The sequence below is a fragment of the Haliaeetus albicilla genome, chromosome 1, assembly GCF_947461875.1.
Source record: "Haliaeetus albicilla chromosome 1, bHalAlb1.1, whole genome shotgun sequence".
Lineage (NCBI taxonomy): Eukaryota > Metazoa > Chordata > Aves > Accipitriformes > Accipitridae > Haliaeetus > Haliaeetus albicilla.
In genome coordinates, this window is record NC_091483.1 from 18,427,721 (window position 1) to 18,442,601 (window position 14,881).

Genomic DNA, 14,881 nt, shown 5'->3' on the forward strand with positions numbered 1-14,881 from the left:
TCTTGGCTAGCTGCATGAAGTTTTTGATCTTTAAAATAATCATCCAACCAATAAAACCACGCAGGCTATTGTTTGTTGGCATGATTATTTACACATATGCACAGATATGTGAACATCTAAGACAATAAACACAGCAATCATCACGCAGCTTCTGATAAAAAGAACAGTTACAGCCAAACGCCTGCAAATGGATTTTTTGAATTTCCAGAACTTTGACTTTGCTTAGAATATCTTTGTAATTTTCATATTTTTGAAGGAAGTGCTGATTTCACCTCACAGCATTTTGAAGAGCCAGACATTATCTCTGTAGCCCACCTCACATTTTTCTCAAGCAAAGCAGTGTTACTGCATTCAACCAGAGGTCAAGTTGACAAAATCCTAGTACATTACATGCTTTCATACTTTTAAAAATCGATGTTATTAATGCAATTAATCAATTATTGTAAATAAAGACCAGCCAACACACATGAATTTGGTTACTTCTACTGGATAAAACAGCATGCACCCACCCCAACTGCACCCAAACAAAACAAAAGGCAAGAAGTTTTACCAACAAGAAAATGCTACAGAAGCACTAGAAATGTTCTTTTCTAGTGCACGTGTCTGATTTTCCCTGATTGCCAAGTTACTGAAGGCAAACTTAGAAAACAGTATTTAGTATCCAAAGCAATCTTACAGCTAAAACAAGTCTCCATCAGTCATGATGAGAAAAGAGAAAACGCTACCTTTAATACAAGATTCAAAGCATTAGAGAAAACCTTCAGCTGCACATCGCTCATGGTTAAACACCTGAATATGAACACATTCACATTTTGAGACTGAATAGGAAAGCTAAAATAAGGTACTTAACAGGGTAGTTGGAACCCTCCCCTTTCCCGCTACAGAAATGAAAGCTAGGGGTGACTTAGAAACTTGTATAAATTATTTAATTACCACACCATTCAGTCTTCATGGAAAAAAGTACAAAATCTATGCAACACTCTTAACTGATGAGATGCATTAATGACGTGTGTAGAAATGAAACCATCTTTTCTCCCCCAGTGCACGCTATCAACTAACTTCATAAACACAGTCCTTAGAACAGATCGGTAGATAGTAAAGCCGAGCCATGACTTTCGAGAAAAGGTACACAGTGTATGCTATTGAATGTAAACAGAATTTTATCTGTCAAACCCATAGCAGCATTTACTGTAACTATTAACCCGGTTTTGCTGTGGAGGAACGCAACATGCATTACTGAATCATTTCTTTTCAAATCCATACATTCCCTGCAGCAGTTCAAGCTCCATCAGCAGTGCAGGAATGTATGAAAATGACAGGCAAAGGGCACTAGCTCTTTTCCCATACTGTTCTTCTATAAATGGAAGCAGAGTCCTACAAAGCACTTAAAGCTGAGAATGTTTGAAGACTGATCTCCGGGAAAAAAATATTACGATGTTAGGTTCCATGAGAAGATTAATTATTCTGTTTTCCGCCAAAACTGTTTCCCTTAAATGAAAGGACAGAGAGGAAACCAACTACTAGAAAATAACGGAACGCTAACTGGGTCTCATCTACACAGCTGCCATGAACAAAGCGTATACGTACACATACATATTTCATATGCTATTCATAAAAATACTTCTTATCCCTTTTGGGAGCACCTGTTCCTGCATTCACTTTTCCCCCTCCTCTCTGCGAGGGGAGAGGGAGAGAAGAAGGGCAGATTTGGCAGAAATCCTTTAACGGCCTCAAGTCGATTTGATTAAACTTTGATTTGCCTTAAAAATTACACCTTGTATCAGCAGCACGTTATGGAAACTTTAAAATACACCGTTCAGAACAAAAAAAGCTCTGAAATATGTAATGTATGCCACTTTGAGAAGCTGGTTGGGCAAGCAAATACAAGTATGCTACATTAAAACACAGTAAGAAACTTGTGTGCTTCTTGCTAAAACTCTGAGTTGTTTTCCAGTTTTCTTCTGTTGCTGTTTTTTAATGGCTGATACAAATACATAGCGTTCTCTTAAAAAAAAAAAAGGGGGGGGGGGGAGAAGAAGGAAAAAAAGCCTTTGCACATTTAATAGCAGCCCTTCGCTGCTCCTTCGCCATCCTTAGCGTGAAGAAAATACCGTTGCACATACCACATATACACGCCTGGACTTAACGCCAGACCGGGCTCCCCGCGGTACCGAGAGGGAGGGGGCAGGAGGAGCCAAGGCAAGAGCAAACCCTCTCTGCACACCGAGTCCCCTTTCCAGTATCTTTTTACAGAAGCCCTTGCTAACAAAACACTATTGCTCCAGGCAGCGGCATGCTGATGTTGGCACTGCTTAAACCAAACAAACACGATGTTTAACAGTCAAATAAAATGTCCCGCAGCCTCCCTAATGAATTTGTCAAGGACCATCAGATCACCCCCGCCCCTGCCTCATTAACTCAAGTATGATGAGACGGATTATAACGAGAGAATACAGATCAATCGGTCTGAAGACTTCAAGTGGCTTTTAGCCCTGAGAGTTTCCCTCTCCGCGGCACACACACGCACACGGTCTTTTTAATGGAATACAGTATCTCCTGCTGCTGGAGGGGCTGCCACTTCGTTTTATACACCATCAAGGAGCTGCTGATGGACTTCTACGCTAACATACATAAAAGCAGAGGTGACAAGGGCTCTTCAATTATAGCCTCCTCGGATCCTGTTCCCCCTTCAATTATTCATCCCGGCGAGAGCAAATTCCGCCACAGACGAAGCTGGTCTTAATGCACCGCGGCCACAAACGCCCAGACACAGGAGAGAAGGGTTTCACGTGCATTATTTGCTGGAAGTGTTTAAGTTTATTGCTCAAATGATGTTTCTAATTAGCGCTGGGGCAATAAATTAAAGTCGGCTTTTGTTTAGCTGATTTATTATTTACTAGAGCTTCAACCTCAGACAGGAAAATTGGTAATGAATTGTTTTAAATCTGAACGCTAGTAACGCTTCATCATTAGTCACCTTACCGGGCGGGGGGGTGGGGGGGTGGGATGGGAGGGGAATCGTCCCCTCCTTCTGCTTTTACCCTGAAAACAGCAAAGCGCGTCCCCCCACCCTTGCCCGGGCCGCCTGACGGCTCCGGCATCTCCTCCGCGCCCCGGCCGCGGCAAACTCCCGGGCTCCCCGCTCTCTGCTGGAAGCGAAACCCCGCGGAGCCGTCCCTGCCCGCCACTGCTCGGAGGGTCGACGTGCGGAACCCCTCGCCGGACCGGGGAGAAGTGCCAGCCGGGCTGCGGGGAGGCAGACCGGCTGCGAGCGCGCCCCGGTCCGCGCCGGTGGGGGCGTGTGAACCGGGGGCCCCTAGCTCTGACTAACTCTTCCGCTTGCCGGAGGGCGTCCGGAGACGAGGCGCAGGACCCTCGCAGCTCCGCCCGGCCAGCCGAGCCCCGAAGAGACGCGCGGGCCGAGCACAACGATGCCCGCCCGGTGCTGGCGCCCGGCCCGGCGGCACGGAAGGGGCCTCTGACCGCCTCGAGCGGGTCCGGCCGCGGCCCCCGGCCCGGGGCCCAGGGAGGGGGGCAGGTCCGCGGGCACCTACCCGTGCCCCGGGGCGGAGATCCCCGCTCCAGCCCGCGCATCCCCGGGACGCCTAGAGACCGCGAGAGCGGCGGCGCCGGCGCCTTTGCCAGCCAGCGACTCTCCCCTCGTCGCAGCTTTGCCCCCTCTCCCCCACCCCGCCGAAGCTGCCCTCCTCGGAGCCTTCCCTGGGCTCGTCTGCCCCTCCCGACGGGGCCGGAGCCGGGCCCGGGCCCGGCCGGGACACCTGACACCGCCGCCCGCCCGGCCCCCGCCGAGCACCCGGGCACGGCGGCCCGCCGAGCGTCGGGCAGGCGCGACAGCCCCCACCCCACCCCCGGGCGCGGACTGCCCCGGCGGCACCGGGGGAAACAACGAGCCGATCCTCTCCTCGGGGAGAACGGAGCCCCACCGGCGCCGGGCACGTCGGTACTTACTTCTTCCAGCGCGCAGCGGTGCGGTCGGCACAAGACATGTTTCTAATTTAAGTGCACACGGAAAACAGACGGCGAGATTTTCTTTATTAAAATCAGCCAGCTGCAGCGAAAGGAGGAAAGAACAAGAAACCGAGCCCGACCGCTGCCAGCTGGTTGAACCCAGGCTCCGCAAGGAGGAGCGCATCGCGTGTAAACGGGCCCCGGCCGCGCCGGCCGGGCTCCCGCGGCGGCCGCGGCCACGGCCACGGCCGGGCTGCGAGAGCCGCCTCCGCCCAGCGGGGCCCCGCGGCGGGACCGCGCCGGGCTCGGCCACGCCGCCCGCTCGGTGCTCCGCAAGCCCCGGCGCACTCGGCGCGGCCCGCGGTGCCCGCTGCGGGGCCGCGGGGCTCAGGGGAGGGCGAAGCCGCTGCGGAAACACGCAGCCCTGGGCCCGAGCACGGAAGATGTGGGAACCGTCGCCCCGCCAGCCTAAGTTTCCGCAGGAGAAGCACTTTCTGGCTGTTCCGCAGCAGGTACTGCCCGGGGGGCTACGGCAGTGCGAGCGAGCTGCTCTTTCCGAACTGGCATCACGTAGCTGCAGCTTTATGTCCAAATCATTCAATATTCTTATTAATACAAACTTGCATAAAATATCGTTTCCTTTCGAATAACTCAATCCTACGCTTTAGGAGGATGAGCAGAACTTTATGGCACGAGATTTATCTAAATTAACGGGACTACGGCACTGACTGCGGGCAGTAAAACAAGGTGTGCGATTCTGCCCCGGTGACGGTCTCACTTTCACTGCTGCAGCCCGGCATTAGCGAAAGGAGATTTATGCCTGCGGTGAAGCACCGGCACGCCTCTCCCCCCCTTTCCCTTCACACACCGGCGCTGCCGCTGAGGTCTCCTCGCAGCAAGCGGAGGGATCAGCGAGCTCCCTTCACCCAGCCGCCACGGGTGAAGTTGCAGCTTTTTCCCACCCCGCGCCGGGTCGCAGGACGTTCACAGCCCCGCGTGTCCGTCGTGTCCGTCCTCCCCTCCCCCCCCCCCCGGCTTTAAGGCCGGTCAGCCCCAGCACGGAGTGAACGGGGCGCCCCTGCCCCGCCGCCGCCGCCGCCGCCGGGGAGGAGGCAGGAGTGAGCGCGCGGGCGCGTCTGCGCGCCCCCGCGCCGGCCGTGCCCGCCGCGATTGGCCGCGCCGCTGACAGCTCGGCGGCGATTGTAGGAGGCGGGGCTCCGCCCCCCGCCCGGGCCCCGGCCCCATTCATAAACTACAGGGCCCGCCGGCACCGCCGGAGAGAGACGGGCACACGGCGGAGGAGGAGGAGGAGGAGGAGGAGGAGAGGCGCAGAAAGTGAGAGCCTCGGCGCGCACTTCCAGGGGTGGGGAGGGGGAGGAGAAGCTATCCTGGGCACAGCAGCTACGCCCTCCTCCCGCTCAGGATAAAACACAGTCTGTGCAAAGAAAAAAAAAAAAAAAAAAACAACAACCAACCTATATATAGCTATCTATCTCAAAAAATCTATATAGAGCTGCAGGACAGGAATGAGAGATCACAGACCAAGTGCACACGTCTGCGCGTAAAGATAGAGAAAGCCACAGAGCCGGGTTCAGACAACGCCTCCAGCAGGAAAAGGGAAATCAACAACACCCCTGACAGTCTGAGAGAGCGGCAGCCAAACTCATGCACATCTCTGGCGGTGCCACGGACTGAAAAAAAGAGAGAGAGAGAGAGGCAGACAGACAGACAGAGAGTTCACTCTTCCGCTCTGGGCATTGCTCGCATTCTTCTCCTCCTCTCGTATCGTGTGCGGTTTTAAACTTCGCCGCCGACCGGCTTTTCTGCGGGGACCTTCTGCGAGTCCTGGGGAAGTTTGTTTGGGTTTTTTTCATGAACTATTGAAAAAGCATTTTTGTCGCTGCGCGGGGGGGGGTGGGCGCCTGAGCGCAGAGGCAGCGCAGACCTCCCTGCCCCCACCGCCACCCAAAACTTTGCGCTCCGGGAGCCCGCGGGGGCTGCCCGCCGCTCCGGCTCCGGCTCCGGCACCGCCGCCGCCGCCGCCCAGCCCGCACCGTCCCGCTCGCCTGCGGCTCGCACTCCTCCTCCTCCTCCTCCTCGCCGGGGCAGCGCTGGGCTTCGCTCCTTTGTGCTTCGTCGTCGTCCCCGATTTTTTGAATTGCTCTCGCTGGCGCGCCGCTGCCGCCTTCTTCGCGGAGGGGGTGGGGGTCTGCGATTCGGCTGGTGCCCTCCGCAAAGCTGCAGCCACCGCTAAAGCATTGGATCCCTCAACGTACTGCGAGAGCCCGGTGTACAGCCCGGACCTGTGCCCCAACATGATCGCCGCGCAGGCCAAGCTGGTCTACCAGCTCAACAAATACTACACGGAGCGCTGCCAGGCCCGCAAGGCGGCCATCGCCAAGACCATCCGGGAGGTGTGCAAGGTCGTGTCGGACGTGCTGAAGGAGGTGGAGGTGCAGGAGCCGCGCTTCATCAGCTCCCTGAGCGAGATCGACGCCCGCTACGAGGGGCTGGAGGTGATCTCGCCCACCGAGTTCGAGGTGGTGCTCTACCTCAACCAGATGGGCGTCTTCAACTTCGTGGACGACGGCTCCCTGCCGGGCTGCGCCGTGCTCAAGCTGAGCGACGGCCGCAAGCGCAGCATGTCCCTCTGGGTGGAGTTCATCACCGCCTCGGGCTACCTGTCCGCCCGCAAGATCCGCTCCCGCTTCCAGACGCTGGTGGCCCAGGCCGTGGACAAGTGCAGCTACCGGGACGTGGTGAAGATGATCGCGGACACCAGCGAGGTGAAGCTCCGCATCCGGGAGCGGTACGTGGTGCAGATCACGCCCGCCTTCAAGTGCACCGGGATCTGGCCCCGCAGCGCGGCGCAGTGGCCCATGCCCCACATCCCCTGGCCCGGCCCCAACCGGGTGGCGGAGGTGAAGGCAGAGGGCTTCAACCTGCTCTCCAAGGAGTGCTACTCGCTGACGGGCAAGCAGAGCTCGGCCGAGAGCGACGCCTGGGTGCTGCAGTTCGGCGAGGCCGAGAACCGGCTGCTGATGGGCGGCTGCAGGAACAAGTGCCTCTCGGTGCTGAAGACGCTGCGCGACCGGCACCTGGAGCTGCCCGGCCAGCCCCTCAACAACTACCACATGAAGACGCTGCTGCTGTACGAGTGCGAGAAGCACCCGCGGGAGACCGACTGGGACGAGGCGTGCCTGGGCGACCGGCTCAACGGCATCCTGCTGCAGCTCATCTCCTGCCTGCAGTGCCGGCGCTGCCCCCACTACTTCCTGCCCAACCTAGACCTCTTTCAGGGCAAACCCCACTCGGCCCTGGAAAGCGCTGCCAAACAGACCTGGAGGCTAGCCAGGGAAATCCTCACCAATCCCAAAAGCCTCGACAAGCTATAGGGCTGGCACCCCCCGCGCGCAAAACGCGCCCTCCGCGAACGACAACAGCGCCTAAAAACTTTTTATTTAACGCGAACGCCGACGGGAAGAGGCGGCGAGAGAAACGCGCCCCCGCCACCCCCCACCCACCTGCAGCTCGGCCTTTAAAAACTTGCCGACGGTTTTCCCGGCATGAACTCTCCGCCGGGCACGGAAGAAGGGAAGAGCCTCTCCTCCCGCCCTCCCTCCAATGTGAATTTTTAAAAAGTCACAAAAAGAAGCGATCGGACTTTTGCAACTTCAAAACGAAACCCAAAAGGTACATTTTCCAATCCATGTATAGTCCTTTTCTTATTCTCTCTCGTTTGCCTGAATGTTGTCACCAAGTGAAAAATTATTTAACTATATGTACAAATCTCCCTTTAAAAAAGTTTTACTGATGTTAAATGTATTTCGGTGCCAAGGTCAGACTATGTGCCCCACGACTGACTTGTTGCAAATAGTAATAAAAATATTACTTTAACTTTACGCTGACTTCTCGTGAATGGTTCTTAAATGCAGGCAAGTAGGTGCTTTCGGAACCTCCGAAGTAAAATTTTTTAAAGAAACGCAAACACGAGACGGAAAGATAGTCGAAACGCGACACCTAGCCGAAGCCTTAGCTTGGCATATTCACTGACGTTTTCTAAACTTCCCTCTAGTTTCGAGAAAAACAGTGCACCTAAGAAAAAAAAAAATCGTATCTATTCTGTAGTTCAGCTTGTGACAACATCTGCTATATTTCCATGACTTCCAGCTTCCCCTCTAAGTCTTGGGAATAGACGGAGCGTCGCACAGTAGCTCGCCAGAATTTAGACAGAATTAGAGCATGCCGTTTCCTGCCCTACGGTCGTCACCTTTATTTTTTCCCTTATAGCTCGCTTTCCTTTCTTCCCGGTAAATCTGGAGCGCTTGTATTCTGTTATTTTGTTTTAAAAATTCATCGCTATTTGCTTTCGCTTCCCAGAGCGAACGCGCTATCCGTTTGACTTTGACACGGAGGCAGTATAGATCTACCCTGAATAATTCATGCACTTTAGAGCAACCGGTCGATATTTTTTTTAAACAAACATTTGTTTTCCCCGGATTTTTAAGTACAGCATAAAACCGCACCGCAGCGTAGCCAGACGAGCAGATAAGCAGCAACCCGCAGGGAAAGCAGCCGGTCCCGCACGAACGGGCGGTCGCTCCCTGCGCGGCACCGCCGCCCTCCTTCCCCGGCCGAGCCCCCCCCGCCCAAAGCGAAGCTCTACCCCATTCCCTGTATTTCGTGCTGTAGAGATTTCGCTCTAAGTTTGCTCAGAACGACTTAGAAATATTTGCCGGATTGTTAGCGGGAACGCGTTTCTGAGCTTTAAAACCCGTTAGCATTAGCTGCTCGAGCCGCCCGAAAGATTTCAAAGCCGGCTCGGAGCGTTTCGAGCAAGTTTTCGTGTCCTTTCGGGGGGGGGGGGGGTGGTAAAAATGTAAGTTCTCGCCCCAAAGGACTACTTCCGTTTCTTTGTGGACGGATCCGGAAAGAAATAGCCATTCAAATGTGAGTTGCTTTTGTCTTTTGAGTTAAAGACGAAATTAACAAGTCCGCCCGCAGCCTGGGAAATGAACTTCCAGCAAAGCCGCGGCGGCGGCGGCGGCGCAGGGGCGACCCTCCCCAGCGGCAGGCGGGCACCCCCGGCCCCCGCCGGAGAAAGCAGGGCTGCTTTATCCTGAGCCTCTTCAACCCCGGGCATTAAAAGCCCGGGTGCGTTTCACAAGTTTCTCGGAGAGTCGTCAGAGCGCTTTCCCCCAGCGCTGATCCTGGCTCACCTGGCAAAATGGGTTTAGCCCGCGGGGCTGTACCCTTTCCTTCTGAAAACAGCCCGGGGTACGAGTATAAACTCTGATCTTATCGCTGCTGATGCTATCTCTACGGCAGGTTTTTCTTCAGGAACTTGTCACAATGTTTTCTTTTCAGTAGTTTAGACAAATATACAAGCGACTTAAATTTATCAAACGGTGAAGCCTCATTAATTAAACAGGCCTTCTGAGCTACAGCGGATTAGGATTTTTTTTTTTTGTCCGAGGGGCATTTTCTACAGCCGCTCTAGGCACCGATATCAAGGTACAGTAACTTCAGCAGAGGGTGGGGCAGGAAGGCGTTAATGCTTGAAAGCAAGCTACATTGTAACCTTGTTTTTTAAAATCAAAATATTCAGATTTGATTTTTAGCCCCCCCCCAAGACATTACAAAAAGTCTTTTTTTCTCTTAAAACCTCCAGCTAAAGTAGCATCACAAGTAGAATATAAGAGGTGAAGCCTGTATTTCATGTAACCAACTCCTCCTTTTATAGGAACCCAAATAAAATCTCTCAGATAATCAAACCAGAATGCCTACTTACAGTTAAGAAAACAACCACTACCAAATAGTTGAAAACAGGAGAAAAGAAAGCAAGCTGAATATATGTTCCATGTCAATGTCCCCATAAAATATGTAACAGGAATGGTAAGAATTAGTAACCGTACTCAAACGCCCTATGTGCTAAACATGGAAACCAAAAATGCAGACTAATGCAGATTGGTAGAGTTTTCTCATGCTAATGCAATACAAAGCAGAACATTTCAGATGGAAAATGCAATATAGTAACATACCAAACTGTCTTTACATTTTATGTTTATATCCTTTTTACCATTAAATGTTTAAAAAAACCCAACACTCTGGAAGGAGTAAGCATATCAACATTTTAAGAGCTATCTCATGCTTGAAATAATTTCAAAAATATTGCAAAAATACTTCAGGACCAAAAGAAAAGTTAAATCTCATTTATGGTATCACATAAAAATCACAATCCTAGTTAATTACGTATATTAAATTCTAGCTCTAAGAATTTGAGAGCATTGTTTTTCAAAATAAATTTATTCCTTGATAGGATTTGATAATCCCAGCTTTCAGACCCACTGATGCCATTTTAAATACAGACAAGAGCAATTTACTCAATAGGAACAAAGAACTGAACTGGCGCTTAACACACAAGGTATTCTCTACAGAGAAGCAGAAAACCCCTACTTCTTCCAGTGACGTTTTTTCCCCTTCACAAGGAAATTATTACCTTGTTTAATATTTAAAAAAAAAAGACCCACCACTGTGCTTAAATTGGGATGTGAGATTATTTACCAATCATGTCATACTTTTGAAATGTTGCTGTAATGCTGTAGAAAACATTCAAGTGCAACTTTATTAAGCTAATCGCACAATATACTGTCTTTGAAATAGGAATTTTACTTAACGTTACTTATTTTAAACAATGGACTAGTAATCAAGTAACTGGGAGCAAATAAAGTTTGTGGAAATTAGCAAGTAGGTTCAGAAACGTATTTTAAGAGGGCAATTACGTTTTCTGCTTAGGCACAATAAATAATAACAGGCCCTGTAAAATCTGTTATGGAATAATACGATACAGAAGCACTGAAAACTTACAAGTATAGGAAGTTTAGCGCTATGTTACACTGGCATTATATAAAATTAGGAAAGTAAAACAAAGCATTTGGGCTAAAAGCCTCGTTGAACTTTCCAGTATTCACACAGGCCTGTGATTCAAGATGTCTTTATTTAAGATGCCTCCCTGGAGCTTTATTCACAGCAAGCTAATTAACATTCAACTAGGGTCGAATTGTGGGAGGGGGGAGAAAAAGGAGAAGGAAAGGAGGTGTCACCTACGTGAAGTTCAATAACATATATGGTCAGTCACAAACTTATTAAAGCAGGAACACTGCGGACCAATAGAGGTAAAGGAAGTCGAATGAAGAATTAAAGGTCTTGGGTAATTTGTCATCATCTCTCAGAGCTCAGGGTCAATGATCTCTTACCTTCGGGTCGATTTTCTTAAAACTGGGATCTTCTTCATCCACCTCAAAGTAGAGCTCAGAAAGAGTGATGGAAAGAGTGCCTTTCACTACTACTGAGGGTGCCACAAGCTGAGCTGGTGTGCTTAGGGCAACTGGACCTGCCAAAGAGTGAAAACACCAACAATATTCAAAACAGAAAAGAGGATGAGTGCAAATTATTTGCTTTTCAAGCCTAGAAGATTAAAATAAATAAAGCAAAGAGCGTAGCTCTTCCTTAAAAAGCAAAACTCTCTTTTATCCCAGAAAAGAACATATGTAATAGATTTACAGTGTCTCTGTGCTGCTGAACATTGAAGCAGCTACAGTTGCAAACTGATGCATACATTATACGTGCCAGAGCTGGCTTTAGCATGGCAGTATATAGCTTTTACCCAGACGCATTTTCTTTTCGAGAAACTTTGAGAGTTGCATACCTTCTGTTATATGCAATATAGAGAGTGCACACATGAACGCTTAAAATCTTACTGTCAGATGTGTTCTTTAGGTACTGGAGAGTTTCGATAGCTTTCCACAAAGCTGAACATAGCAGTCAAGGCTCAAAGTTGTCTAACTGTAAAGTGTTCCCTCATGGATGCTAGAAATCTATTGTTTAGGCTCTATAACATTGTGTAACCTTAAGGAAAATGTTTTAAAGATGCTTTTGATTCCACATTAAATATTGTTCAAGGATTCCATACAGTGTCAGTGTAGCTCAGGGACTGTGGGAGTAAACAGCCGGAGGGTTGGTTTCCAACTGAATGAATTTTTATTGGAATAATCACATCTCCACAGGGCTTATCACAGGGACAAATCAGACTACTACTGAAAACAATAGGTTCAGCATAGATCTGACACTGCAGAACCTATTATATAAACTAACACATACAGAAAGAAAACAGGTTAGGTTTGTCATCCAGCTGATTAAGAGGTAAGGAAATGAAGTTACTTGGCTGCAGTATTATCTGACTTTTGTAAAACAGTTGGAAGATAGGAAAGTGACATAGACAATTTTGTTTTAATAAAGCATCTATAAATGAGGTACACACGTTCAGGTAATCAACGTGAGAATAACTGACAAAAAATTCAGATGAATTGTCATTTCCATCGATTGTTAGGAGGGTGATGGTCCTTAATCTCGCATCAATCTCAATGTGTGCCACTAGGACAAAAGAAGAGATGCTCTGCTGAGATCAGAGCAGCTTTGCCCTCTATTCCCAACGTACAAATACATTGTGTTTACAGATGGGCATGAGATAGCTGCGGAACTGCCATGATTTCCCAAAGCTCACCCCCACAAATGGATGAAATAAGCAGCTATGTGTTCTTTTGCTGTCTCCCTTTGCCCTCTGTACATTAGCATGTAATCCAGAGGAGAAATAACATTTTTTCAATCACTCGCAGACATTCAATTACAGGGCAAGCAGACAGCTGCAGAAGCTGGGGCAGCCCAGGTCCTGTAGAAGACCCCTGACAATTTCCACTTCATTTCTAACCCACACCACTTTATTAGTGAGGATTACTTCTTAATCCTATTGCCATTGTCAAGATTATATAATTAAACTCCCCTTTCACCTCTATTACAGTATGAATGTATTACTCGAACCAATGAATGAATAATAAAGAGAAGGAAACACGGAGAAGGCTGTTGAGAAGGAAGCTCATGGTAGAAAGTGAAAAAAAAGATTCACATACAGAAAATGCCATGCCATTATTCTCCCGTTACTTTCTTTTACTTCGCTCTTCCTACGCTGGTTTTCTTTTTTTCATTATGCTGCATTTTTAACTTTGCTTTAAAAAAAACTAGAGTGGAATGCAGTTCATGGATAAGCAAACTGCCAATAAATAATCACTTCCAGTAATTTCACTGAATTATCTTATGTATTACATGTATCAATGTAAGATTATACTACTAGCTTCCCAGGGAACCGGAATCATCCAAGAAATGACATTTTTCCCTAAAGTAAATGTACATGGGATACCAGCTAAGAAAGCTGAAGAACACAGAGAAGTTTGCATTTTCCCTGTAAAACCCACGTTCCTCAAATAACAATGGAGATGCTTTATAACTCCCAGTCCCTGAACCGAGGAGGTTACTCTGTTTTTACATTTTGAACTGTACAGAAACGGACCTGCTCCACTCAGGTTGAAACATCAGCAAAGGTTACATGTGACTGAGTAAAAATAATTAAGTCCAAAGATCTGAAGTACTATTTCTTCTTCAGAAAAAAAAGAAGTGAAGTCTAGTAAGACTGTGGTCTGTGGAGAAGGGACTTCAATGGGGGAATGACAAGGGTTTTAAAGGAGTTAAATCCAGTGAGTGTACAAATCCTTCAAACCCAAGTAAATACCCAATACGTACAATTTTGTAAACTCAGGAGAAAAATAAAGTCCTCCAAAGCCTTTAGTTAGAGACAACTTGCCTAATTGTCCACTAGGTCTAATGATTTGAGGAGTGGAATGAGGTAAAAAACAAAGGCAGCCCTTTTCAAGGTAGAGCTACTTTCTCTAAGGAAGGTGTCCTGGAATAGAGACAGCTACTGCAGAAGCAAGAAGATTATAAAAGCCAGAGAAAGAAAATGCACAACTCTCCTCAAGTAAACCCTTGGCATCTGAGGTGCACAGAAAATGATCTTAATGACCCAGTTATGGGAAGGAACAATTTATCAGTGTGCATCCCAAAACACGATTCACTGCAGAGCAGGGAAGATCAGAACTTAAATAGTAAAGAAGCTGAGGAGAAAATTAGATAGCTGAAGTTACCCGTTAAGTTCTCCACTTCTCTTTCCTCCATGAATGACATGATATCGTCGTCGCCTTCCAAGAGAATCTCACTTTCTGAGTTCTGATTTCCTAAAACTTGACTCTTGATGGACTGCTTTCCTTTAACAAGTATATCCTCATCAGGAGCTGAAATGAAAGAGACACGGTGCTGTCAGGTCTCAGAGGCAACAGTGACAAAGGAGTGTAATTATTATTTTTTTTAATGAAAGTTCAGGAAGAAAACCGTTCAGGACTAGCTGTGGGAAGTACCTGTCTTAATCCTATGATGTTAGGACACATCTAGTTTTAATCCTATTAAGCCTGCTCAAAATTATCCAGAGCACACCGCAGCGTTTTAACTCCACTTCGAGTGTTTATGACCGAGGGGGAAAGGATTCAACAAGCCTCTCTTCCCCTGCAGCCTTCCTTCGGAAGTTGAGCTCTCCTGCTGGAGGCAGGTCCCGATTGCCTGGCGCGTTAACCTGACTCTCGAACCCAGGGTTCAAGCATCGGTTTTGCTCTGGCGGCAGCGGGCAGAGACAGTTCCCCCGACAGGCAGGGGACCACCGCCGGGCCGAAACCGAGCAACGCTCCGGAGAGACAGCGCGGAGGACGCCCGGGCGGGCCAGCGGTGGCAGGACGGTGGCAGGACGGTGGCAGGACGGTGCCCGGCGGGCCGGGAGCCGAAGGAGCCGCCCGGGGCCCACGCTCGCCGCCGCCGCCGCGCCGGGACGGCGGCGGGGGGAGCGCAACAGGCCGAGGGCGGCCGGCCTCGGCCCGGCAAACCCGCGGCAGCTGGGGAAACGGGGCGGGAGAGGCAGGCGGGGAGGGAGGGGGCCGGCCCCGGGGGGGGGGCTCGCCCACACGGCGGCACAAGT

At 49.7% G+C, this 14,881-nt stretch overlaps 2 protein-coding genes across 7 annotated transcripts in view; one reads left to right on the plus strand and one right to left on the minus strand.

The window, feature by feature from the left end:
- LRBA (LPS responsive beige-like anchor protein) overlaps window positions 1-14,881 on the minus strand; it is a 434,158-nt gene that overhangs the window by 184,331 nt on the left and 234,946 nt on the right. For 5 of the 6 annotated variants that reach the window (XM_069780575.1, XM_069780554.1, XM_069780564.1 and 2 more), the window contains 2 exons: window positions 14,004-14,150; window positions 11,226-11,362 (listed from right to left, as the gene is read on the minus strand). In XM_069780575.1, the coding sequence (XP_069636676.1) occupies window positions 11,226-11,362; window positions 14,004-14,150 (284 nt within the window). Of the gene's footprint in view, window positions 1-11,225; window positions 11,363-14,003; window positions 14,151-14,273; window positions 14,445-14,881 lie in introns of those variants that run through there. The other variant, XM_069780585.1, reaches the window with a different exon arrangement.
- MAB21L2 (mab-21 like 2) lies at window positions 5,619-7,500 on the plus strand. Its single transcript, XM_069780600.1, has one exon. It carries the CDS (start codon window positions 6,285-6,287, stop codon window positions 7,362-7,364), a length of 1,080 nt encoding a protein of 359 aa, XP_069636701.1. The 5' UTR covers window positions 5,619-6,284; the 3' UTR covers window positions 7,365-7,500.

Bases quoted from the DNA above. Each gene is read 5' to 3' on its own strand.
- MAB21L2 (XM_069780600.1), top strand. From the start codon at position 6,285: ATGATCGCCGCGCAGGCCAAGCTGGTCTACCAGCTCAACAAATACTAC.